Source organism: Pipistrellus kuhlii, unplaced genomic scaffold, assembly GCF_014108245.1.
Source record: "Pipistrellus kuhlii isolate mPipKuh1 unplaced genomic scaffold, mPipKuh1.p scaffold_m20_p_1, whole genome shotgun sequence".
In the NCBI taxonomy this organism is placed as follows: Eukaryota; Metazoa; Chordata; class Mammalia; order Chiroptera; family Vespertilionidae; genus Pipistrellus; species Pipistrellus kuhlii.
Window position 1 is genome coordinate 77,126,410 of NW_023425404.1, and position 27,436 is coordinate 77,153,845.

Consider the following 27,436-nt stretch of genomic DNA (forward strand, 5'->3'; position numbering starts at 1 on the left):
GCAGCCAGGAGTGAATTCTGGTTCCTAACTCCTAAGCTCAAACTGCAAACCTAGAAATCAATATCTGGTTCCTTAATATAGTCTCAAACAGGGCAACGAAGCTGCAATAGAAAACAGCTCTGTGGCTGGAAAGAGGAAGTGGTCTGTGCCCATGGATCTAAATGAGTAGGAAGTGGGTTAGCAATTTCAAAGAGGGCTTCCTTCTTTCTCACAATTTCCAGTAAAGTCTTCTGATATTAAAAAAGAAAGTAAACTAGACAAAAAATGAGGAATTTCTAACCAAAAATGGGAATAACTGTCATTTATGCCAACTGCTCTCCTTGAAGGAAGGGTGTTACTTAATAACTTATTTTCTTCCTTATACAAGGGCATGGGAGCATAACAGAAAAAACAACAAACCCATTTTCATGTTTTATAAATACATTCATCAAGTTATAGAGAAAAGATATTAAAAATCTAGGGGATGGCCAAGACTGGTTTGCTCAATGGATAGAGCGTCGGCTTGGTGACTGAAAGGTCCCGGATTCGATTCCACTCAAGGACATGTACCTTGGTTTCGGGCATATCCCCAGTAGGGGGTGTGCAAGAGGCAGCTGATCGATGACTCTCTCATTGATGTTTCTAACTATCTCTCTCCCTTCCTCTCTGTACAAAATCAATAAAATATATTTAAAAAAAAATCTAGGGGTTGGGGAATTGGGTCATCTGTAATAACCTAACAATAAAGATAAATACTTTTCTTTTAAGTCGATGAGGGAAGAGATCCTTAGAGAAACTTTCAGACAGCTGTCTGTTGCTTGTAGACTGATACAGCAGTAAGAGGATGAGCCAACAGCCTCTTCTGGGGAATGCTACCTGCAAATCTCAGGGGCCCAGGCCTTCTTCCCATCCCCTCGAAGTACCCCCATCAATTACAAGGCTTACTTCCTAATAAGTACTTAGGAGGGGTTGACTCAAGACTGCACAGGTAAAATACCTGGTCACTTCCAAGAAACACTCAGAGACTGCACAGTAGAGTCTTCCACTGCTAATGAAGAGTACCCATTAGTATCAGTCACAGTGGCTTATACTAAGGAATGAACAGGGCAGAGGAAATGGAAATATCCCACTTATCAAGCTGGGCAGCCTGGTCCAGCTCAAACTGCGCTGGTATACAAATAAGGAAGCAGAGTCTCTCACTTTTTATCTGGAGAAGAAAACCCTGAGTGGTGAGGGTTAGTTAGCCTAAAAGGCATCAAACATTGTTTTTATTCTCTGCCAGTTTTACCGCAACATTAAACAGCATTTAAACATTCTTGAGAGGTCCTGATTGGTATAAATTAAAAATAAGTGAATTTACAGCCCATGCTGGACCTCTCAGTGGGGACCTGGAAGTGACAAGACTGTCCAGTAAGCCTGTCCAACAGCCCTAGTCTTTCTTCACATACGTGTCAATGGAGTCAATTCTTGTCTTGATTTCTTTCACTGCCACATGTGCTTCTCCTTCCTGTAGAACCAGAAGAGAAAAGGATATAATACAATACGTCTACAAGATGAATGTTATCAAAGATAAAAAGGCAAAAAAAAAAAAAGTCAAAAAATCAAGAATTTTGATGACATGCAACCTAAGGAGCCTACCAAACATTTAAATATGAGGTGTTTAAACTGGGTCACTCAAATGGAATGGAAATGTACCCTTCCCTCACCCCACATGCCCTGCCAGGATTATAAATATCCACACGAAGGTTGGTCTCCTCTCATTCAGCACAGTCAGTCTGACCCCATAACATGAAAGCTTATCTCCTGCTCTCTTTGGCAGTTCCCTCCTTTCCTAGGTTAAGGTCAGATGGAGCTAGTGACAACTCCACACACCTTTCCTGGACAGTCCTTTAAAACGCAAAATGCTAGAATTTCCTGAAGCAAAGTTGAAAAAGAGGCAGTTTTCTGTGAACAAGGCTCACAAAACACAAAGTCAGCTCCTATTAGAAACCCTATGTATCTGGGGCCATTTAGGAAGCCAGAGGATTAAGACCACTTCAATGACTTAAAGGGCAATTCTAATGAGGTAGAGGGATAATCTTCCAAAAACGCACAATGATGTTCTGGATAGTTCTGGATGTGTGCATTCTTCCTAAAATTTGGACAGTGCTATCCAGTTCACAGAAGCAAGGCCAAGAAAAACAGGTCTTCACTAAAAATAACTGTCACTCATCGGTGAGGGAACACACCATGTTCACCACGCGCCCCGGAGCAGGAGCCTTTTGGAAACTCCTGATAGGCTCGTTGGGCTTCCTGGATGTTGTCAGTTACTTGCAGAAGGTTAAAGCTCTGATCAAACTTGTGTTTCATAATCTTTGGTCACTTGCAGAGAGAGTATTCTGGCAAAGTGTGCTTTCAAGTGGTACTTTAATTTTCTTAATTTCAGCCACTTTTAATGCATCTAAGATTTACTAGGGGGCATGGGTGACAAAGTTATTAAGAGCCATTCTCCAACTCTATCAATCTTTAGTGCAGCATAGGAATCAGGAAGTAAAGGAAATCACACTAATATTTCAGACACATCTGTGGTTTAGCTTTTTGCAAACTGCCCTTTCAACTCCTTCATCTGTCCCCCCATCATTTTTCTTTCAGAGACACAATCTCTTTTCCTTTATCAGACATGCACTTTGATAAAGCTACAATGACAGTGTGCATGACAGAGGATTGGACCTTTGCATGTTTTCCCCCTCTGTGGTTCATCCACTATTTTAGTAGGACTGAGACACAGCCATGACGGGCGCCGCACACAGGCTAGGACATGTCATCTCTCTTAGCTCACTTCATTGTGGTGGCACATAAATGGGAGTTTGGTAGCATCAGCTTCAAACTCTGTTCTTGGGTTCCTGAGTAGCTGCTGGTAGAGAAGCTGAGATAGTCCCTCCACCTACAACCAGCGGAGCTCTGCTCCTTTTCTTCACTTATTTCTAATAAACGGTGGTTCCTCACAAGACCTTGTTTGAAAAGAGGGTTCTAATATTAAAAAATGTTTTTAAAATATTGATTGCATCTGATCATGATTCTGCTCACCTAAGTGAAATGCTGAACACTGCTTTGAGACTTGGTCTGAAAAGGATTATCCTTTTTTTTTGCCTTTTAGGTCAGTCACATAAATGTCTGATTTGTGAGGACGAAAAAAAAAAGGACTAGCTGTTTTGTCATAAGAGGTAATAGATGTTTTTCCATTTCAGCTATGATAACCCTCACAAGCATCGTGTTACACTTAAAAAAAAAATAATAAAAAAAATAAGAGAGCCAATTTACCTTTACTACTGAAATTTCTCCACTAAGTGGCTTCCCTGTTTTGAGAAAGAAATGGTGGTATTTGTGTCAACTGCCCAGGTGAGGTTTTGGAATTTGCTTAACACAAAACCAAAATACTTACAGCCATCCTTATTTCAACAAAGGAGTCTTCCGAGGGGCCTCCGGAGCTCAGCTTGACTTGTAATTCAGACACAATGCCCAGCAGATCTGCCTTTTCAGCTTGAAGTCGTGCCACTTGGGTCTTCAGCTGTTCCACTTCCTGTTCTGCCTCAGGGACCTTGTGGTCCCCAGGGGAGTCCTGGAAATGACCAAGAGGGAAGCACATTAATGAATTACACTAAGGCTCCAGAATCCAACCAGTGCCCCATGCCCACTGACAAGGCAGTTTCTCAACAACTGGATCCCCTGGGCTTTACAGTAAAAAATTCTTACATTTCCTTGGCAATTTATTTGACATAACATTTGAAATAAACATTTTAATATCATTTCATTGTATACAAATAATAAAAAATATTTTTAACCTCATGACAAGAAAGACGTGCTTCCTCAGCATGCTGGAATAATCTGGTATCATAATAACAGCCAACTAGAATGGAGACTTGACTTGGGGTGGTGAACACACAATACACAGTTCATATGATGTGTTGTAGACTTGTGCACCTAAAGCCTGAATAATTTTGTTAATCCAAATAAATTAAATAAAAAAGATAGTGCTTCTGAAGTAACGTTTTAATGCTTTATTTTTCTTCTTATTATTTTAAAATTAATTTTAGAGGAAGGGAGAGGGAGAGGAAGAGAAAGAAGAGAGGGAAGGAGGGAAAGAGGGACAGAGGGAGAGAGAGGGAGGGAGCGGGAGCGAGAGCGAGAGCAAGAGCGAGAGAAAACTTTGATGTGAAAGAAAGAGTAATCGCCCTGACTGGGGATCAAACCTGGAACCTGGGCATATGCCCTGACCAGGAATGGAAACCACCATCTTTTGGGGTACAGAATGATGCTCCAATCAACCAAACTACCCCACCAGGGGGCTTTTGCAGTATGTTAAAAAAAAAAGAAAAACGAAAAGCAACTAAATTTTGCCAATGGCAGAATTGTAAGTTACAGTCCCAAAATACTAGAAAATAAGGATAGAAAGCTATCACAATTCAACCTCTTGCTCCCCATTCCCCGCATACACAAATGTATAGCCACCATCACTCTCCCCATACCTGTCATATCTACTCAGAAGGCAAAGCACCAAAGATATTACCTGGTACAGTACTAGCAAAAACACACTGAAAGGCTCAAAATTCTCCCAGGAATGTAGTCTGGGTCTTATAAAACTTTGTGTTGTTTTAAGCTTGTTAAACCTAAGTCTGGTGAGAAATAAGCAAACTGACAATTCAGAGGCTGGTAACAAAATGAAAAAAAAAAATTCAGCCTCTATAAACATTAACAATAAATGTTAATATTTCACTAATGTCAAACACATGTTGTGTTCCTGCTGTTGCAATTACTGAATATGTCAAAGTCAGAAGAGCAAGACCCTGTTTAGCTGCAGTGATTTGCTTGTGAGAATAGACTCCAGTCCACACTCTGCTAATCAGTGCATGTGTTGCCTTGAGTAGATTCACTTCATGTTTCGGCCTCAGTGTATTTCCAGCTGTGACCTTCTCATCCTCTCTGATTTCCTCCTCAGGAAACCTTCACTGCTCTTGGCACCACCAGAAATACATGCACTTGTGATTATCAGATGACGCAACACATTAGAAAATTGACCCCTACACACACACATTTACCCTCTGTGATAGATTTCCTAAGGAATGGTAAACAGGTCCAAAGGCTCACAGTGGAACCAAAAAATATCAGAAGGGCATGTGCCTGGACCATAAACCAGCCTGTCAATGAAATATTAAAAAGTGTAGCAGGGAAGTGCCCCTCCCACCATCAAGATCATGCTCATCTTGATTTGCAGCCAGGAATCTACCACAGGCCTGTGAGAAAAGCAACTCATTGTGAAACCAAGTCAGGTGGGCAAAGAAAGGTTCCAAGCTTATGCTACCTCCCAGTAATGACTCACACCGTGGGTACATACAAGTAAAAGAATGAAAAGATACAAGGAAAGACGCTGCTCAGCCTGGAATCATCTGCTCAGCCTGGAATCAGGAAGTAAGCAGGTAAAGGCAAGACTAGGCCCCATTAGGAATCTTCACATTTATTATTTACCTGACCTCTCGGGGGGCATTGTATAAATGGATTTTTTAAAACTACCTTGGCATAGCTCTAGCTGGTTTGGCTCAGTGGTTAGAGCGTTGGTCCTCAGACCGAAGGGTCCCACGTTCGATTCTGGTCAGGACACATACTCAAAGCAACCAATTGATGTGTCTCTCACATCGATGTTCCTCTCTCTGTCTCTCCCCCTCCCTTCCACTCTCTCTACAAATCAATGGAAAAATATCCTCAGGTGAGGATTAACACAAAACAAACAAACAAAAACAAAACAAAACAAAAAAAAACCACTACCTTTATTTTATTATTTTAAAGAGGTCTTGCCAGCTTTATTTGAATTTTCTGCTTCCTTATGAAAGTATGTTCCTGGAAAGAGAGTTTTAAACAAGAGTCTGAGGACCAGTGATATGAGGCCATGACACTAGAATCTCAGACTGTAGGTTAATTGTCTTTTTCCACACTTGTGAGAATCTCTTAATTATCCTTGAGAAATTATGAATCTAATTATTTGTCCATAAACACCCTGTAGAATAACCCTTTAAGTTCCTCTCCATTTTAACACTGGGAGTCTTTTCCCTGCCTTCTGGGAACCATAGAACTCTTATGGTTTATTCTCCCAAATCTCAACCCTCACTCCACTAGTTGTTACACTATCATCACTTTTGAGCACTTACCATTGACCTTGTGGAACACAGCAACTTCCGGTCTTTCTGTATATTTGTCTAATGTCTCTATCCTACTGTCCTGGCAATGTGTGCAGGTTGATATGCCATTTTAAAAAAATATTTTATTGATTTTTTACAGAGAGGAAGGGAGAGGGATAGAGAGCTAGAAACATCGATGAGAGAGAAACATCGACCAGCTGCCTCCTGCACACCCCCTACTGGGGATGTGCCCACAACCAAGGTACATGCCCTTGACCGGAATCGAACCTGGGATCTTTCAGTCCGCAGACCGACGTTCTGTCCACTGAGTTAAACCGGTTTCAGCTGATATGCCATTTTTATAATCCAAGAAGAAAAGTCTATCTAATGACCTTTGCCTAAGTAATGTGCAATTAAGAATTAAAAAGTATTCCTTAGAAGAATTAATGTATAATTCAGTGACACTGGACAGACCATTAATGCCTCGGCCTCACCCTGAGGATCAGAAGGCAGCTCTCTAAAGGAAATTCCAACTCCCTGGCCTGGAGTGGCACAGAGGCATGAGAAGCCCTGGTGTCTGGGGGCATTTCCTGTAGAAACAGTGCGAAGATGGGTCAGCATGAATGAGAGAAGCCCGAGGCCTTACAACCTTTCCTAAGTCAGGAAAATGAGGACCTAAATTAAAAAAAATAACCTCAAATGACCCTTGTAACAAAAGTTAAGGAAGAGGCAAGGAGACAGGTGTGGGCCGGGGAGGCACAGTTTGGGGGAGAAAGCTGATGACCAAGGGTCTTAAAGAGCTATAAGTGTCTGTTTGTCTCAAGGACTCATTTCTAAATCCTTCTTGTAGCTCAAAGTTTAACTTATCATCTGGATTGAAAGAAGCTGTGTAGAGTTTTAGCTTCTGATCTCAACTTCTTGCAAAACTTACAGGCAGACTATCTCAGATAGACAAACTGCTTCTAGAAGCTTCCTTTTTAGCTTTAATGGCTGAAGCGAACTGTTAGCTCACATCCCAAAAGGCAAGGGAAATACCTATAAGGTATTTCATTCCAGAGAACAGAAAGTTACTCATGTATTCCAGGTGATCATTTCTTCAGAGTTCTGTACCTCAAAAATATTTGGACAATGAGAGATTTCTCCAAGAAAAGTGACTTAATGCTCTTGGAACTGTAAGACACATTGAAGCATCAGAGGTGATAAACTCTGTCAACAGTGAAACATTTCCAATACAAATATAAATGTATTAAAGCTGAATGTTTTCACTGTCCCATGAGCATGAGTTGATGAGCAGGTCATTGATATAAACTATAATCTTTTTCTAAAAAACTTTTCATTTGTTAGATTATTCGGTATCATCCCTTTTTCATTATTTTCTTTCCATTTTATTTGTCTGTATTCTTTACTCATTTAAGAAATTACAGATCAGCAAAGTTCAAAGTAAAGTCTCAAGAAAAATCACTGATATCCAGGATTACATCCTCCTTCAGTTAACCCAGGGCTCCATCTTCCAAAGGGTTATTAAGTTGCAGGCTTGGACAGATGTCCATATAAACAAATAATTCGCAGTGAGTTTTAGCATATGGGCAGAGGCTTCATCTCTTTTCTGATTTGCTTTTTTTCATTAACATCTTTGACACCCACTCTTGGTTGTGAGCACATTTCCTAGATTCTTTGAGTCAATGAAAACATGGCAACCTTATATAACCACCTATCACAGCAAGACATTTGTCAAACCATTTTTCAAAAGTAAACGTAAAACTTAAAGCAAAGAATTTGTTTTAGACTGAGAAAAGACAAGGTCAATAAGTAAAAATCCTGAGTAATAGTAAATTTTATTTAATTAATTAATTTATTTATCCTTACCTGAGGATATTTTCCCATTGATTTTGAGAGAGAGTGGAAAAGATAGGGAAAGACAGAGAGAAATATCAATGTGAGAGAAACACATCATTTGGTTGCCATCTGTATGTGCCCCGGCTAGGGCTGGGGAGGAGCCTGCAACCGAGGTACGAGCCCCTGACTTGAATCAAACCTAGGACCCTTTGTCCGCAGGCCTATGCTCTATCCACAGAGCTAAACTGATTAGGACAGTAAATTTAAAAAAAAAAATGCAATTTGATATCAAAGAATTGTATCTAAAAGTAACACTTGTCGGTTCTAAGCAGAGGTCCATTATAGAGGTCTGTCTATAATGAGTACAAAATAGTGATTTATAATAACCTCAACATTCTTCTGATTAAAATCATTATGGTCAAAGCTTTATAAATTTCTTTCTCCCAATAAGAGATTATTCATGACCCTTAAAATCGCAACCAATCTTTTCAGCAAGAACATTTCTTTCAAGATAATGCAAAACACCCATGTAACCTAAACCATAAACGGTTTGATCTAGAAGTCCAGACAAATAAGATTCCACTACAAATATTAATAAAATAAAATCACAACTAATTTGTCTGCTCACCTCTAATGACCTTTCTGCTTTCCCTTTTAGTTTTCCAAGTTCTTCCTTTAATTTTTCATTTTCCTGACTCAGAGCCATTAGACGCTCTTTGGCTTCTTTGCTCTGGATCTCAAAAAAATGGCGTTCCTCCTTCTGTTTCTCTGTCCAGGCTGAGAGCTCCTGAAATCGCCCTTTCATAGCTTGGTTATTTAGCTTCATGGCTTCTGTATGGGGTTCAGAGTAAAGGGTCACACAACAAGGGGGTTACACAAATTGGACTTGATTTAATGAATCAAACAGCCCCTCAAGTCACTTCAACCTGAGGCTCTGAATCTAAAGATGCCATGTTGTGTCTGGGCCCAAGAGTCAGCCAGAAAAAGGAAGATTAGCAATATGAGTGGTTTTTGCTTCCAGACAGGACTAGCAGGTCTAATGTCTCAAAAGTATCAATAAAGTAAAACTGATTTGGGTACCTCCATATAGCACAAAATACCTATGAATAACTAACTAGACAGACTAACATCTGTGACTCTTAGATTCAAACACTGGACCTGCCAAAAGCCATGGCTTGAAATGAGAAACCTTCCTCTTAACAAGGCAGTATTTAGAACTAAAGGAAATAATAGCAGCCTTTCTTTTGCCTTTTAATTGGGCTAAATGTTTTTTATTCTGACCTGTACCCAAAGGTAAGTAATGAGAACAGTTTTAGCCTTACTAAAAGCTAAATTCTGTACTCCTTCCGCCCCCAGGGAACCATCAGAGAATAGGGAGCTCACCTACAAGCCTTATTACAAAGGGATTAGGCTCCGGAAGGCCTGGGATGAATGGAGGAACAGGGGCCCGGGGCCAGGTGCTGCTTACCTTTCAGCTGATGGTTCTCCGTCAGGAGCTCCTTCATCTGCTGCAGCAGCTCCTCTGGCGTAAACGTGTTCAGGTTTGGGTGAGGCAGATTGGGGGGTCCATTTCCTGTGGCTTCATTTGGGCTGTCCCCCTTTTCAGTCAGGCAGTTAAGTGGTTGGTAAGACATGGCAGCAGTTCCTATGAAAAAGTTACAAACTGAAAAATAGCTGTCCCTCCTCTGCAAGGGGTCCCCAAGGGTCCCCCAAATCTATTAGTAATTGCTAGTAAGTACCCCAAGAGTTGTCTACTTTCTCTCCAAATAAAATTGAACATTTATGATTCTATCTTTTAAACAAAAAAAGGTATATCCTAGCTTCAGTGGGTGCATGTGTATGTCTGTGTATATAGGTGCAGCGAGGAGCTGAAATATGGAGGAGGAAAAGGGCATATCATGATGATCAGGTATCCTAACACAGGTCATTCAAGATATCCATTTGTATATACATGGGCAAAGTATCATTAAATTGATTTTCCCACGCAAATCTTTAAACTCAGATGTCCATATTTTGGGTGAATTATATCTCAGTAAGATTGCTCATAATCTTCATATTTTAGGCTAAGAAAAAAGGGGAAATAACGTAGTTTTGATGCTTAGTTACCGTCCCACATGTCAGTTTCTAATCCTCACTGAAACTCAACATACACCTGTTTGGGGACAAAGCTGAGTTCACTGAGGTTTCATAGCTCGCCCAAGGTCACTTAACAACAGGCACAACCAAATACAAATGGTGATTCCAAACCAGACCTGTAATATGATAAAGGAACAACTGAATATTTAGGCCTTGGTATTCGATATTTTGCAAAGCCCACTTAAAAGACTAGAAAATATTGCCTAATTATTGCATATTCTGAGAATGTCTCAATACCATTTTATTTTTTAGAGGGGTCAAAGTGGACATAAATAAGGGAAAGTATATTCCAACTTTACTTCTGTATGGCCTACCACCTGGGCAAACATAGAAATCTCTTCTAATAACTGGCTACATGTTATAGGAAAACATTTAAAAATATATTTTTTTATTGATTTGAGAGAGAGAAAGGGAGAGGGAAATAGAAACATCAATGATGAGAGAGAATCATTGATTGGCTGCCTCAAGCACGCCCCACACCGGGGATCAAGCCTGCAACTGGGGCACGTGCCCTGACTGGGAATCGAATCATGACCTTCTGGTTCATAGGTCAACACTCAACCACTGAGCAACACTGGCCAGCCTAGGCAAACATTTTCTTTTTCACACTTCATGAAGAACTGCAGAGTCAGTGAATCAGTCACTGGAAGCTGAGGAGAGAGACATGCACCATCTGATCTGTCACTATATTGTAACATCTATGAGCACTCTCTCTGTGTCCATGTCATAAAATGTAGCTACACACTGACTGCAGGCAGCGCTCCTTCCCAACCCAACAGGAGGTGATACCTGGGCTCTCTGGAGGTTCCCTGGAACTGAGAGGCTGGCGACCTGCCTTTGGTCTGAAGGAGCTTGTAGGTAATCAGAGATGGTGCTACTATTGATGGGACAGCAGGCCTCATGACACTGTCACCTTCGTGACTTCTCTCTAAGACAGCTAACACAAGGCATTCTCATAGAATTCCGTAATTAGGATAGCAATTTCAGGAGGTAAAAAAAAACACTAATAAAGAATAATATTCAACTGTGAGCCTTTTGAAGGCATCTGTGAGGTACACATACTAATTCATTTAGAAAAGAGGAATAATGCTGAAGTGTGCCCTCTCAGCATCACGTGACTAGATGGACTGCTTTTGTTTTCCCAAGTAAAATAATCTACGTTATCTTGCATGAAATAATTTGGATAAAAATTTGAATGACACCAGTTTTTCTGGCTTTCTATAAAATTCACTTTTGCACGGAATGATGTTGGTGCTAACATTTCATAAAAATGGGCTTTTACTGCCTTGTCTAGGTGACTCAGTTGGTTGGGCATTGTCCTGTGCACCAAAAGGTTGCTGGTTTGATTCCTGGTCAGGGCACATGCTTGGTTGGCAGGCTCGATCCCCGGCAGGGGGCATGCAGGAGGCAGCCAATTGATGTTTCCCTCACATAGATATTTATCTCCTTTCCCTTCCTCTCTCTCTAAAAACTTAATAAAAATATTTTAAATGTTTTTATTGACTTTTTTTTTTTTTTTTTTTGAGAGAGGAAGGGAGAGGGAGAGAAACATTGTGAGAGAGAAACATCCTATATGCATCCTGACCCAGGACAAACCTGCAACCTGGGCATGTGTCCTGACTGAGAATCGACTGGCAACCTTTCAGTGCATGGGATGATGCTCAAACAACTGAGCCACATCAGTCAGGGCAATAAAAAAATAAAAAATAAATAAAGATATATATATATATATATATATATATATATATATATATATATATATATTTTTTTTTTTTTTTTTTGAAAGTGTCTAAGATGTCTGTAGATGGGTTAGGTTTCATTGTATTATATGCCCACATTTCTTCTTAATGTTTTTTCCAAGAGAGGGTTACAAGAAAAAAAGAGAGAGGAGAGGGGAGGGAAGGAGAGGAGAGGAGAGGAGAGGAGTTGAAAGAAGGAGAGAGAAAAAAACAGAGATTTTCCTTAAAAAAATTGGGCAGGTATTTTCCTTCTTTCCTTTCCTTTATACCTCTACCAAGCTTTAGGACATAACCATAATACAGTTAAAGTGGTTCTAGTGGTTACACTGATGCTTCTCACTTTTTCAAGACACCAAGAAAAAAAGGCAGGGTTATACAAAGGAGACACTAGTAAAAATACAAGGTGCCACTAACCAGATGTGTGACCTTTAGAAGTCACCTGGCCTCTTGCCATGGTTTATTGTCTTGTCTAGCAAATAATTATCATTATATCAACAGTTGGTTTCAGCTCAAAAAGTATTCTAAACCATCTAGCAAGATCACAGTTCAACCCACACTGTTCAGCACACCCTAACACTCTCACGGCTGTGACACCCCTCTCACTAATCCTATATTATAAAAGCGGAGTATGCAAATTGTCCCTTCGACTGGGAGTCCTCCAGTCCAGGAGTTCGACCAGAGGGAGGGGCTGGCCAGGGAAAGGGAGGAAGGCCCTGGCCAGCAGCAGGTGGCTGGGGGAAAGGAGGGAGGCCCTGGCTGGTGGTGATTGTGGCAGGTGACTGAGGGAAAAGAGGGAGTACCCAGCTAGCAGCTGGCAGCCACTAGGGACCCTACCAGTGCACAACATTCATGCACTGGGCCTCTAGTAATACATGTGCCTGTCCTATAATAGTTAAACTTTTCATTACCCAGCATTGTTAGGAAAATTTATTTGGTAATGCAAATGTCATAGTAAATGAAGAGTTACTACATATGCTGAACATAAGCATGTAAAAACCAAAATTACAAGCATGTAATTTATTATCAATTTTTTACTAAAAGCAATTTCATCAGTTTTGGTGATTCAAAGGGCACTTTATGGTTTTAGAATATTTGGAGGGCCTCATTAGGAGTTAACACAGTGCAGTGCATATGGGAAATGTCTACTGGTAGAGGATACTGAATTCTCTGTTTTTAACATTACCTTGAGCTACTTTCAATTAAGCAAATACAGAGATGCATCAGAAATCCTTGCACACATCTTCAAAGGTTATGGAAATGTGAACTAACCCATTTATTCCAAGATTCTATCTAATAACAGAAATTTTCATTAAAAGCCATATAATCCGGATCTGAAATTGTGCACCTGAAATTGTGTCATTTGTAAGCAAAGGTGATATTTAACTACAAAAAGGTGAATTAATTTAGGACAGATTTGTCAAGATTTTGCCAATGAGAAAGAATGAGAACTAGTTGGAAAGTGTAAGATCCAAAGCAAAATCTCTTAGATTTAATTCCCAGATCTGCAATTTGAATTCCTGATTATATATTTTTATCGTTCTTAATTTCAGAGGTCAAGTAATTATAGCAATGACTTGACTTTGTAGGCATGAGCTTAAATCTCATTCCTGAGGTGGCCTTAAAAATGATCCAGTCCAATTCCTTTATTCAGTGCAAGAATGTCTTGACCAGGCTTGAATGATTTCAATGATAGGAAAAAATGAGCAATGACCTTAGCAGGAAACTGCTCATTCTATTACAGGATAACTCTAATTATCAGAAAGTCATTTTGAAATCTGCTTTATACTGACTTCCACCCACTGGACATTGGACCAAGAGACATATACAGAATAAGCCCAGGCTTCAACCCTGGTGTGGCTGATTCTCCAGATTTGCTGATTAAGTACTCACAGGTTCAATCTCCAAGTGATTAACTTAGTTTTTTTTTCCTTTATATTGAATTTATTGGGGTGATACTGGTTAACCAAATTATATAGATTGCAGGTGCACAATTTCACAACACACCATCTGTACACTGTATTGTGTGTTCACTACCCCAAATCAAGTCTCCTTCCATCACCATTTATCCCCCATACCCTCCTCCACTTCCCCCTCCCCCGCCCCTCCTGCCCTGCGGAAATAAATCATCAGTTATCCATGTCCATGAGTTTTCTCCCTTTTTTTTCTTTTTTGCTTACTCACTACACCCCCAGTCTGTTCTCTATGAGTCTGTCATCAAGAGGATAAATTAGTTTTAAAGAATAAAAATGTACTTGTTGATTGGAGACCCATAGCTGGCTATGGGCAAATTCTGGTTTGGATTCACAAGGAGGCCGAGTAAGATTCCAAGATGAGATCAACTAAACCCATCACCATCCTGGAAAAAGAAAAAACTGTATCCTACTAAAGAGGGTAAAAAAAGCCTCACTTTCTGTGACAGAACTGGTATTCTGATTTTGTAGTTTGCTAACATACAGAAAATGGAAATAGATTTTACCTTATCGTCCCAGGCAGGAACCTAGGATTGATTCTTCCCATTCTCTCTCCCCCAAAGTCTAACATATTAGTGCTGTCACTCCCACCCTCCCTCCCTCCATCCCACCAGCTTAACTCAGGCCCTTCTTGTCTTGTCTGGACTACAACAACATTGCACTCCACAGAGTACAGGGTTTTTGCCTATTTTGTCCATTGCTGTGTCCACCACACCTAGAACACAACTTGACACATTTGGGGATTCAACAAATAATTGCTGAATGAATTTTCATAGCCTCCTACAAGGTGACTCTCATCCCTTTTCACCTCAGCCTCATTTCCTCCATGGTTTCTTTTCTAGTATGTGCTCAGCTGACTGCTTAAAATCCTTCCCATACCAGAGTTCCAGCCCTGAGCAAGATAAATACAGGCTTTCAGGGACAATTCCCTGCACTCTTTTGCTTCTGTACCCTTGTATGTGTTCTGCCCTCTGCCTGAAATACTGGCCCGCCTTTGCCCTGGCAAACACCCACTGGACAGTTCAATATTCAGCTCAAATAGATGTTCTTTCCTCTGAGCACCCAATAGCACTTTGAGTGTTCCATCTCCTCGGCCCTTTTCTGCAAAGCAAAGATGCTAGTCCATCTCTCAGTCAAACATAAGCCAAGATCTCTATTTTATTCTTCCTAGAGACTGGTACACAGCAGGCTCTCAGTAAATGTTTGTTGAAATGAAATGAAAATACAGTTTAATAAGATATTTTAAAATCTAACACTAGTAAAACACTTCCTGCTGTGTACATGACAACCTGGCATTCTAGTTTTTCTACAGTTCTATGGCACTCATTTCCAGATTTTTAAACTCAACTTTTAAAAGTTACTTTGAAAATTAGTGCTGTTTTTTTTTTTTATATCACTACAAAAGTACTTGGATGTCATTTCATAACACATATTCTATTATTCAATCCTCATACACACATCAAAGTGAAAACAATGAAAACTTATAATAAAACTTATTTTCTTTCCGTTTGAAATAGATTTTATTTTCAAAAAACAAAGTTTAATTTATTTTCGTTTTCTTTGGATTTACTATTCTATAGATTCCAAAGAATAATTCGAGCCCTAACTGGTTTGGCTCAGTGGATAGAGCGTTGGTCTGCGGACTGAGGGGCTCCTCGATTCCAGTCAAGGACATGTACTGTGGTTGTGGGCACATCCCAGTGGGGGGTGTGCAGGAGGCAGCTGATCGATGTTTCTCTCTCATTGATGCTTCTAACTCTTTATCCCTCTCCCTTCCTCTCTATAAAAAAAAATCAATAAAATATATTAAAAAAAGAATATATAGAACAGCTCAAATCTCTATAAAATTCACAAAAAAGCAGGGCTTGGAGAAGAGAGTACCCATTTGTTAGTTCTACTTAAAAGAGGTGGGAGGGGGTTCCATGGGAAGATAATACGGTGACAAATTCCTTTCAAGAATTAGAGGGTTTAGTTGGATTTCACAGCATAAGATTGAGGTCAATTACAAAAAAGATACTATTTTATAAAGTTATTCACAATACATAAAGAATAGTTAAACTGGCCCAGTAGGAAAACAGATGGATCACCCCAAAGACTCCGATGATTGTTCTTTCTCTATGGGTTACATTTAAACTTTACTTGCCTAGTCCATTCCGGAGCAGACTCTGACCTTGGCCTCTGTCCTGGATCTCTCCACTCCACTCCACACTGGGCCCATCCTGGGGGTTAGCCAGCCCCCCTGCCCCCTCAGGCAAAGAGCAAGGTGGTTCTTGTTAGTGCCACTTGCTCAGATCTGAGGCTCTTGATGCCCTACCATCACTACAGTTTCGGTTTTTATTTCATTTTTAAACAGCTCTGTGGCATACATTTCATACAACAGTTTTCTTGGTGGAGATAGCAAACCAGAATCTGGGTTTCATTTTCTTAGGGATGTTTACTGCCTCCAGCTTACACACTTAAGACAGTAAAAACAATTCCTGTCACATAAAATATTCTCTCTCTCTCTCTCTCTGAAGATTTAAGGTTTATGAAGGCTCCTTTGAGCTGTTCAGTATCCCACTACCTTAGGGAGAGGTCACTGGTTCTATAGTGTTCTGGGCTATCTCATGAAGCTAGAGTACATTTTAGTTTTTATGTCTTCCAAAAGGGTACCCTTAACCACTTCCCTTATAACGAGGAACTGGCTGTTTAATGATTCCCAGCCTGAGGGAGTCAACCTTTACCACCTTCCCGACCTGCAGAGTAAGCCCCGCAGCTCGCCAGGCCAGGAGAAGGGGGGAAGGGCGCTCTGGGACTCCCGCCCGCTGCCCTTTCCCACCAGGTCAGGACCCGCCAGGACTGGGCACCTTCCCACCGGAGGGGCACCCACCCCTAACCCCCGCACCCCTCCGGGCTCCGGGTGGCCGGGAAGGCGGCTGCGGGGAGAGCTTCCTGGGCAGAGGCGGAGTCGCCGCCTCACCCAACCCGGCCCCCCGCCCGCTCACCGGCGCCGCTCTCGCCCCGCTCCTCACGGCTTCCTCGGCATCGTGCCCGCGGGGGAGGGCTCCGGGCGGGATGCAGACCGGCGGCGGCGGCACTCGGGGAGCCTCGAGCCGTCGGGAACCCTTTCGACTCCGCCCAGCGGCGCTCAGCTGACTGCCCGTCGCGCGGGCGCCGGTCTCCACCGGGGAATTTCCAGGCCCTGCCCCGCCTCAGGCCCCGCCCCCGCCCTGGAATAGGCTCCGCCCGGAGGCCCCGCCCCCTGCAGTGACCTCACCCTAAGGCTCTCTCAGGGTCAGGGCGAGGACCCAGAGCCACCGCCTAGGTGTCAGTGTGACCGCGACGGATGAAGTTAATTAAAATAAATTATTAATTAAACCAAACATGCGGACTGGGTCTTCCCCGCGGGTGTGTGTGTGGGGGGTCCTGTGAAAGAGGTTGGTCCCAGGCATCTTTGGAAAAACTTCCATCTCTGTTAAAAGTCTTCCATCTGGACATAGTTAACTGAGCATGCGTGGCTTTCCACCCAATTTTCTTAAAATATACCTTTATTTAAAAACAAAAAGCTTACAGGATACTGCTTGGGCACTTGCTCCTTGGGAGCAGGCCAACTTTGACACCCGTATGCTGCAGCTGCCCCAGGGAGCGGGGTTACCTGACTGACCTGGATTGATCTACTAGACAGGAGCGGGGAAGATGCCTCTGGGTTAGACAGATTTAAAAGGGAGGAAACAAGACGAGGAGGAAGGAGGGGAAGTGCCCTAGATTGGATCCTAAGCACCGCCAGCAGAGATGAATGAGCAAGGATGAGGACAAGGGGCACAGAAGGCATCTGATCACGGTGTGTTGTGTGTCGTGTGTGTGTTGTGTGTGTGTGTGTGTGTGTGAAAGTCTTGGCCAAGGCGGCACAACCTGTGCATCCGCAGGCAACAGAATCTCAAACAAGACAAGAAAACAGAAATCAGGGCGGGTCCCAGGTGGTCTGGGAGCCAGTTTGTGTTGAAGTCTAAGAAGTACGTCTTACCAGGAAGAACTTGATTTATGAATGAAGGAGCTGATGCTGCTGAACTCAGTGGGAATAAGCAGTTAATGGTGGCATGTCTATGCTGCTCACTGGTTGGAAGGACACGGAAGGCGGGGCTTTGGGGTTGGATCCTAATGCAAAGGAGAAAAGACAGATTCCTTTTCCTGGCATCCCGGTGGGATTCAGCTTCCTGCTATCTAGACTGCCTACTCCAGGGCGACTTGCCTTCACTCCACCCTGAAGTTAACCCCGGAACAGGGTAGGGTGGCTAACACGTCTTACCTGCCCCCAGATCCAATTCCCGAGGGTCCCCCCCTTGGCTTGTAGGAGGCGCCTGGGCGAGTCACACTCCACTGGGCTTTTTGCTATTTTAAACCATATTAAGGTGAGATAAGATAAATATTAGAGAAGCTGGGGAATAGGGTGAGGAGGGTGGAAGGTCATACACAAGGCTGGCTGCCACAGCTGTAGAGGGGGGAAGGTTGGAAGTGAGTTTCTGCTAGAGAAAGTGCTCAAAGTAGTTTTCTCCTCAACAACTTGCTCCATAGCCTTAAGGCCCCATCACTTCTTAGCTATGTGACCTTGGACAAATTACCTACCTACCTACGCTGTCCCTCATTCTCTATCTGTTAAATGAAAGCTATAATACAGGTCTAAAATCCAAAAAGTTTGGGAACTAAAGCCTTTATTAATTCATTTGAAGGCAAAACTTGACCTAAACTAATATAGACCTTATACAGTCTTTATATCTTGTGATTATCTATTTCACTGAAGGCACTTTAATTAGTTTGTATGAGGGTGCTTCAGACCCTCTTGGGAAGTTAAGTTGTATCATGCATGTGTTGCCTTGCTAAAATCCAAACAATTCTGAATCTGAGCTTGCCCCAAAGGCTTTAAATAAGGAATATGGATCTACAGCACTTACTACCTAAAGTCATTGCAGGGATTAAAGGAATAATGGTACCAGCATAATAACTAGTTATTAATATTAATAATGGGAAGAGAGCAAAGGGGAGGTCAAACATTGTAAGCATGATCATCTGGGCCGCTTCACCAGGAAGCTGCAACTTTACAGTCCTCAGGGAACCACAGGCCCATTCCCTGCCAATCACCGGGGGAAGAGAAATGGGAGCATGCCCAGTGACATCAGGATGACACAGGGAAGATGCTTGCTTGTCAGTGTAACATGGGAACAAAGATCATTGGCCAGGAAAGTGGACCCCAATGCAAGCTTACGAAAATTACAAATACATAAGCCACAGACAGAAGGGCTTTCTCTCTTGTTCCTCTTGCTTCGCTCCTGCTTCCTTTCACTCACTTGTTCCATGACCCATGTTAGCCTTGCCATGTGGCACTAGAAGCTGCATGGCCATGACCTCACACACACAACGGACTGCAGCTAGGAACACAAGCGAAGCCAGCCAGATGCCGGACTGGACTGTGCTTCAATATGGAATGAAAAATCTGGACAGTGGCTTTAATCCTAGATCTGCTGAAGAAAAAAATGGGGCTTCTTCCCTGATGGGACGGTGGGAGATAGGACCTTGAAACTCAGGGGTTTAATTCTACAGAAATAAGGCTTTCCACGACACCTCATCCTCCTGTGGGGGCCTCTGGAAATTCTTGTTCCCACAGCGCCCAAAGAGCTCACTTCCACCAGCAACAGGTGGGGGACATGGAGGACACATCACCAATAACAATAATATGTGTAAAACGCTCAGAACAATGACTGGTGCATTCTGTTAGTTGCTAGTGTTAGAGCCAGCTCTCTTTCTAGCCTGAATAGCCTACGGCAGTGTCTCCTTCCTCTCACACTTCTGTGAGTACATGGACTCTAAGTGCAGCTAAGAAAACTGCAATTATAAATGCTTTTAGCTGTCTACCCATGTGACTTTGTGGTAATTGAATACAAAGCAGTGTGGTAGAGTATTTAGTGAGATATTTGTTTCATGATCTCTGTGTTCCTCCCACTCCCTAACTCCCCATGTTTGGAGAGAACAGCTCAAAAACATTTTCAGGATTCTTAGAAGACCAACTTTTCTTACAGTCTTCAGAGCGAGCCATCCTTACTAAATAAATCACCTATCCCAGTTGTCCTAGGAAAGAGTGGAGAGAGGCAGGATGAGGTGGGGGCTTTCACAGCAGTAGAAGGGACAAAGGGACTCCTCCAGAGTGGAAGGGTTAGGAGTTGGTGGTCTCCTGAGCATCAGGGACTCAAGCCTCAGCCCCTATAACACCAGGACTCATGGCAAGCTCTCAGCACCACTCAGCTCTGTGATGCGTCCATTGGATCTTGGAAACCTGGTCCCACAGCTTTGGCAGATACAGGCTTGTCGTTGGAAATAACAGAGCAAGATGCCTACTCCTTTGAAGAACCTGAATGTTGGGTAATGATGATATCAGCATTAAAGTTAATTGGCTAAAGAATAAACAGCTCTGATTCCAAATGGCACCATAAGCCCTCCTGGATTCTCACATGAGCCTAGCAAAGGAGAGCCTCCACACCAAGCCCCAGTGAGGCCTGACAATGGATTTCCCTGCACTCCTCCATGGGCTGGGCAGAGACAAAGATATGTGATATTTTTCATGAACATTTGAGCTAGTAAATTCATATTCACATTCGGGACACCAGATCCAAAAGATCTACCTATAGTATAGATCTGCCTATACTGTGATTCCATAGAGAGGAATTGTTTTGGAAAATGGAAACAAAGAGAGACAGAAGCAGACCGGTGGTTGCCTGGGGCTGGGAGTGGTTTTGACTACAAATGAACTCAAGGATATTTTGGGGGTGATGAAAATATTCTAAAACTGGATTGTAATGATGATTGCACAACTCTATTGCGTAATTAAAAATCACTGATTTGTACACTTACAATTGATGAATTTTTTGGCATGCAAAGTATATACTTCAATAGAATTGCAATAACACCAAAAAGAAAACTAGAGCAGGCAGTAAATAATCGTATGCTCCTTCCTCTGTTGGGCCTCTGTAGCTGAGTTGGGTCTGGGCTTTCTTTGAATTTTAGTTAGATTCAGTTTACCATGGATTCCACGTATTCTGAGGATTGGTTCCTCAAAAAGGAACCACATGTCCCAGCAATTCGGTTCCTGTGTATACACCTACCCAAATTGGAAACAGGTGTTAGTAGAGGGGAGAGGGTCTCATCTCCTCCAGTTGCCAGTGGGAGTGGAATTCATGTAATATCCTGAAAAAAAAAAAAAAAAAAGAATCTTCTGAGACTTGCACAGGAGACTGAGTGATTTTTATTTCTGTGGAATTACAACCCTGAGTTTCCAAGGTCCCATTTTTCTTTGTCCAGTAACTGAGGAAGTGTAGCTGAGGCTTCAGTAGAGCTAAAATCAGAAGCAAATGCCCAGAGTTTCCTGTCCATGTTGGAGTAGTCTCGAGTCAGCATCAGGCTAGGTCAGCTGATGTTTTCTGCTGCAGTCCATTAGTCCATCATGGGTGGGGTCACAGGGCCACATGGCTATAAAGGAAACATGAGGAATGCAAGGAAGCCAAGAATGAGCCACAAGCCAATAGACACAGAGCAACAAGAGAGAGGACTTTTTTTTGTTTAGGAGATGATGTATTACCAAATTTTTGCATATTTGCAGTGGCCATGCCATTCTGGCCAACCGTCTCTGTCCCTGGGTTTGACTGACAGGCAAGTACCTTCCCAACGTCATCCCAACTTTACTGGCCTGTGTCTGTCACCCAGGGCTTAGCAGGAAATAGGCTGGCGGTTCCCGAGGGAGTGCAGAGTTGCGACTTCCTGGCAGGCCTGTAATGTTTGGCTTTCCCCTTTGTGCCTTTCCTATTATTAATAACTAAATCATTACAGTGGAACTCAGACTAGAGCATGCACAGGGTGGCCCATAAATCACTTTCCCATTTAAAAATTTAATAACATTTTTGGCACTAACTTTTTTTTAAAATTTATTTTTCCCCCAGATTTTGAAAATTTGTTCCCTGGAAATTTAGTATGGAAAACTTCACAATGAAGTGACACATAAAGATAATTGAATTTTATTTTGAGGATCAGCACTCCATTGTTCTAAAGCAGAGAACACTCTATTTCCATGTCAGAAATCCACCCACAAAGCCAGCAATAAGTCACCTGGTTCAATGTTCCAGTAATAGGGGTCTATAAGTTAGCATTAGGGGTCTGTAAGTTAGCTAGAGATCAAGTTAGTACATGCCCAGGAAAGACTGAGTGTGTGCAGTGGAGCATTCAGGAAGAACCAGGAAAGTCCACTCAGAAGATAGTCTCCTGAGCTGGGAATCTCACGGACTTTGTTCCAGTGCATGCAAACACATGAACCCATATAAGATGCAGTTGGTGCATGAATTAAAGTCCAGGCTTATCCAGCAGCCTAAGGACAACATTCGGGAAGAAACTCAAGTGCTGGAGCCAGATAGAATAAGAGGCACCGCAGAAAATGCCATAGAAAGAGCCTGTGCTTGCAAAGCAGAAAATGGAGGTCACCTTCATGACATTTTTCATACATAGTTTAAAAAGTCTCCTTTTCTGTACTTTATATTATAAAAAAATAAATAGGAGAAATTACCAAACAAAAATTTATTCAATTTTTAAATGATAAAAGTGACTTATGGGCTACCTGTATAAGCTCTAACAGGTCACTTTGCTCTTATAGATGTCTGGCCACTGCTCGTGTGAAAAGTGAGGAGTGTACAATAGTAAAGGCTTCCACCAGAAAGCCTCTGGCTTAGGGTCTAACCTACTGCCAATTTGCAGCCTCAGCAAAGTATCTTGCGGTGGAGGAACAATGCTCTGCTTTATGAAAAATCAGAGCACAACGTGTGTGCAGTGTGTGTGTGTGTGTCTGTGTACGTGGTGTGTGTGGTGTGTGTGCAGTGTGTGTGTGTGTGTGTGTGTGTGTGTGTGTGTGTGTGTGTGTGTGTGTGTGTGTGTGTGTGTGTGTGTTGGGGGTGGGAGTGGTAATCTTCCTTCTTCTCCTTTGTCCCACGTCTTTAAATTGTGAGACAGTAAACTCACTGGGAAAAAGTCCAGTGTTTATCCTTTAGGTGATGGTTGGTCCTCTGTGAATATTAAATACAGATAACATATTACTACTTCTTATTAATTACTTCCTACTCCTTTTCCATTATATATACACAGCTTAGTCCCTGGCACTTTTTCTACTAAGTCAAAACAGAGCATAGATTACACATTAAGTCTTTGTTTCCTTGCTTTGCTGTAAAAGTATTAAAAGTTCCTGGAGCGAATTTTTCTGATAAGCATTAATTAGGCAGAACCAGTGATTTGGGAAAATAATCACTTAAGACACTACCACACTTTGTCTTGGTCTGAAAAGCATTATCATTATCTTCTCTGTGTGCTTGAGGAGTGAGAAATAGCATGGGTGCCTCATTTTCTACATATTTCTTGCTTCTGATTAAGTAATTTATCTGTCAGTGTTGACACATGTGATTTGTCTTTTTTTCCATCTCAGTTTCTGTTCCAAATGAGGTGTCTCACTTCGCAGAAGTGCATGATGTAGTGGAGGACACAGGCCTGTGTGTCAGGCTTCCTGGGCTCAACCTGGAAGGAAGAGACAGATTATCCTGGGCTTGACCTCTTCACCAATGAAGTAAAGAGGCTGGGACAAATGATCTCTTAGCTTCCCTCCAGGTTGAAAAAATAGGAATTCCTTTTGGTTCATTATACTTGGTATCCTATTTTAATAGGTGCCAAATTATCTTAATTTCAGACATCTTTACTTTTGTATTAATCAGGATTCTTCAGAGAAACAGAACCAATAGAGTATATATGTATACTATATACTATATTATAGATAACTAGAGGCTGAAGCACGGATTTGTACACCGGTAGGTTCCCTCAGCCTGGCCTGCGAGAATCAGGCCAAAACCAGCTTTCCATCACTCCCCAAGTGGTCCCAGCTTATGAGAGGGTGGTTCTCGGGTGATTCACCCCAGAATCGGGCTCCCTCCTCTCTGGTTCCAGGTGCATCACCTGAGAACCGCAGCTGCCTAGTCACCACAGCTTGGCAGCTCCTGCATTGAGCATCTGCCCTCTGGTGGTCAGTGTGCATTATAGGTACCAGCTGGTGGGCCAGTTGCTTAGGCTTTTATATAATAGACTAGAGGCCTGGTGCATAGATTCATACACTGGTGGGGTCCCTTGGCCTGGCCTGCATCCTCTTGAAATCCAGAACCCTTTGGGGGATGTCAAAGAACCGGTTTCAGCTGTATCCCCAGAGGACAGGCTGAGGGACTGCACCAGTGCATGAATCCATGCACTGGGCCTCAAATATGCATATAAGATCTTTGGTTAATCTCTTTCCACCCTTCCCTCTGAGATTCATCAGTCTGTTCCATATTTTCATGCCTGTAGTTTCTGCTCCTGCACTGAGCCTGCTGGTGGTCATTGCATGTCATAGCTACCAGCTGGTGGGTTGGTGGGCTGGTCTGCCAGTCACTTAGGCTTTTATATATATACTGGAGGCCTGGTGCACAGGATTCATACATTGGTGGGGGGAGGGGTGGCCTGCGGGTATTGGCCTGCTTCAGGAGCAGCCACTCATTTTGGGAGTGCACTGACCACTAGGGGGCAGCTCCTGCATTGAGTGTCTGCCCCTTGGTGGACAGTTTGCATCATAGCAACTGGTCAACTGGTCGTTCTGATATTTTGCTGTGTGAAATCTAATGAACAAAATAGTTCCAGAGACTTAGAAGCATGGAACAGACTGATGAACTTCAGAAGGAAGGTGGAGGTGGGGAGGTGGATGAGGAAAGATTAACAGGGGAACTTATATGTGTACATACATAGCCCATGGACACAGGCAATAGTGTGGTGAAGGCATGGGAGGAGTGGGTGAGAGGTGGAGGGAGCAATGGGAAAAAACAAACAAACAAACAAACAATTAAACAGACAGACATCTGTAATACTTTCAGCAATATAGGTAAATTTATTAAAAATAAAAATAAAAATAAAAAATAAAAATAACTCATTACTTAGTAAAGCCTCTTTAGTAAGGTTCCACTTTTCTCATTACAAACACTTTTTCTAGTTCATTTTCTTTGAGCCCAAACATCTTTAAGTGACATTTGACCCTCTGACTTTCCAATATTTTATGGTGTGGATGAAAAATGGCCACATACTAACCCTGGAAAGCTCACCGGAGGCCTGCATGGGGGGCCTTACAAACTCAGAGACCTAAAGTAACCACATAGGATGGTCTGAACATAAAACTTCCTAACTGAAAGTGAGCCATGGCAGGTAATCACATCCTAATCACACCCTTGGGATGCCAGCACAATCCCTTTTTAAAGACCTCCTCAGGGCACAATCTCCCACGACAGGATGACCACAGAACCCCTCGTTGTTATCTTGTTTCCAGAATACCGTATCCGTGTGCTGTAAAGGTTCAGTAACTCTATACTCACCGATGTAAAAGAAGTCTCTCCATTTAACTCTCTTCAACCTCAAAGGTTTCCCAGATTTGCTTTCCCCTGCTCCCTTAATCTACCACCAGAGACTTTCATGTAACCCCCGTTTTATGTCTCCTCCTTTGCGTCTAATCCTATATAATGCAAGGATAATATGCAAATCGACCCTAATGGCAGAACAACCAGAACGACTGCTTGACCAGTCACTATGAGGCATATTGACCACCTCTTGGTCTCTTTCCCTGGCCAGCTGACAGGGTTTGATCACCTGATGGTGAATGGGGACATGAGTTGGCACCAAGCCAAGGCCCCTGCCCTGCCAGTCAACCCACACATAGGGTCGACCTGTGACAGGGGTGGGGCTAGCGAGTGGGCAGGAATGGCAGACCTCTTAGTCCCTCCCCCCCGCCATCAGGCTCCCATCACCTGATGGTGAATGGGGAACTGGGGTGGGTGGGTGGCAGCGGGGAAAGGGGGAAGGCGGGCGGGTCCAGCTGCAGGCAGCCGGGGAAGACGGCCCTGATAGCAGACCAGGTCTAGGGACCATACCTGCACACGAATTTCCTGTGCCAGGCCTCTTGTGTATAAAATAAAATCCAAAACTGCCATTCTCTGGAACATTTCTCAATCTGTTGAGATTTTGCTTCCTGAAAGTTTTTATCAGACTGGCTCAAACTTATAAAAATTCTCTATAGGTTTGGACCTTCCTTAGTTGGCAATGGGAAACTCATAGGTTTTTGGCCTGAAAAGGTCAAAAAGTCTCTGTTAGACAAAATTTTGAAGATTTATTTGTCTCCTTTAATATGCTGTCTTAAATTATTCACATGCAGTTCAGTACTTTTTGTTTTTTGACCAGCTGCTAAATGAAATGGATGGGCCATTGGAATGGACTGTTTGAGTTCCAGAGCTTTAAGGTTTTGGGGGTGAGTGGTCACTAGCACCCTTATTAAGAGCTGTGACGCTGGCTTAAGGCAGACCCAGCAACTTGACCCAAATCTAAAGGAAGCCAAAGAGCTTTGGTGGTGGAGAGGGGATATTGGCATTTCAATCCTTTCTCTTTGTTTTGTTAGAGTCTTTGAGGGGGCTCAGAAAATAGCCCTCTACTTCCCTGCCTGGCTTCTTGAAATTGAGAAACAAGAAAAAAGGAGAAAGGCTAGTGGTAGCTTTACATTTTCCTTTATGAGGGATAAGGGCTTGGCTGGAAGGTGTTGCTAATGGTGAACTTCCACGTTTTACAGACCTATCCCCCCAGGCAGGGTCCCACTCCCAGCTCCTACCCCCCTGGGCTCTGAAGAAGCAAAGTAGAGCTTGTGTTCTTTGGGCAGCTCTTTCCCAACAGGAAAAACTCAGGGGATGGAGGTAGGGGTGGAGATAATGTGCCATTTACTTTCCCCAAATTTACCAATCAGGTAAGTCAAGTCGCACGGTGGGTAATCCCAAGTTCAAGTAAATAAATGGGCAGAGAGATCCAGGAGGTTGGCACTATGAGCCTGCCTACCCTCCTTCTGGTGTGCAGGAAGATGTCCCCCTAAAATTTTTAACATGACTAAGGAAGCAGGTAGACCTAGACCTGTGGTCGGCAAACTATGTCTTGCGAGCCACATGTAACTATTTGGCCCCTTGAGTGTGGCTCTTCCACAAAATATCATGGCCTGGGCAAGTCTGTTTTGAAGAAGTGGTGTTAGAAGAAGTTTAAGTTGAAAAAATTTGGCTCTCAAAAGAAATTTCAATTGTTGTACTGTGGATATTTGGCTCTGTTGACTAATGAGTTTGCTGACCACTGACGTAGGCTGTTATTAGTATAGATATGCATTATCTATGGATATAGACAATAAAGTGTTGAAGATCTGGGGCCAGTTGGTAATTGGGTGGAAGGGGGCACTGGTAGGGAAAAAGGGAGACATCTGAAATACTATAAAAATAAAAATTTTTAAAAAGATCCTTTAGCTTCTGAGATATTTATTAGAAGTTGGATACATTTGTTATAAAATGAAATATAGCATTGTTCCAGCAGGAAACAGTTCAGAGCAGTTCCAGGTATGTAGTGATGCTCATTGTCAAATTTGATTTTCCCAGTCTGTGACTGTGTCCACTAGATGGCGCCAAAGGACGCTCTGCAGCTAGAATACACTGGCTTCTATTCAGAAAATATAAAATGTATAAATGTATTTATGTAAGACCAGCAT

General features: G+C 42.5%; 1 protein-coding gene across 4 annotated transcripts in view; it reads right to left on the bottom strand.

Annotated features, from left to right (window-relative positions):
- The window catches only part of OPTN (optineurin), a 57,192-nt gene extending 40,217 nt beyond the window's left edge, over positions 1-16,975 (bottom strand). For 2 of the 4 annotated variants that reach the window (XM_036452611.2, XM_045585690.1), the window contains exons 1-5: positions 16,794-16,975; positions 9,433-9,609; positions 8,593-8,795; positions 3,401-3,577; positions 1,428-1,486 (exon numbers count right to left, since the gene is read on the bottom strand). In XM_036452611.2, the coding sequence (XP_036308504.1) occupies positions 1,428-1,486; positions 3,401-3,577; positions 8,593-8,795; positions 9,433-9,598 (605 nt within the window). In that variant the 5' untranslated portion in view covers positions 9,599-9,609; positions 16,794-16,975. Of the gene's footprint in view, positions 1-1,427; positions 1,487-3,400; positions 3,578-8,592; positions 8,796-9,432; positions 9,610-10,889; positions 11,029-16,793 lie in introns of all 4 variants that reach the window. The other 2 variants (XM_045585685.1, XM_036452600.2) reach the window with 2 other exon arrangements.
- Positions 16,976-27,436: the final 10,461 nt, after the last annotated feature.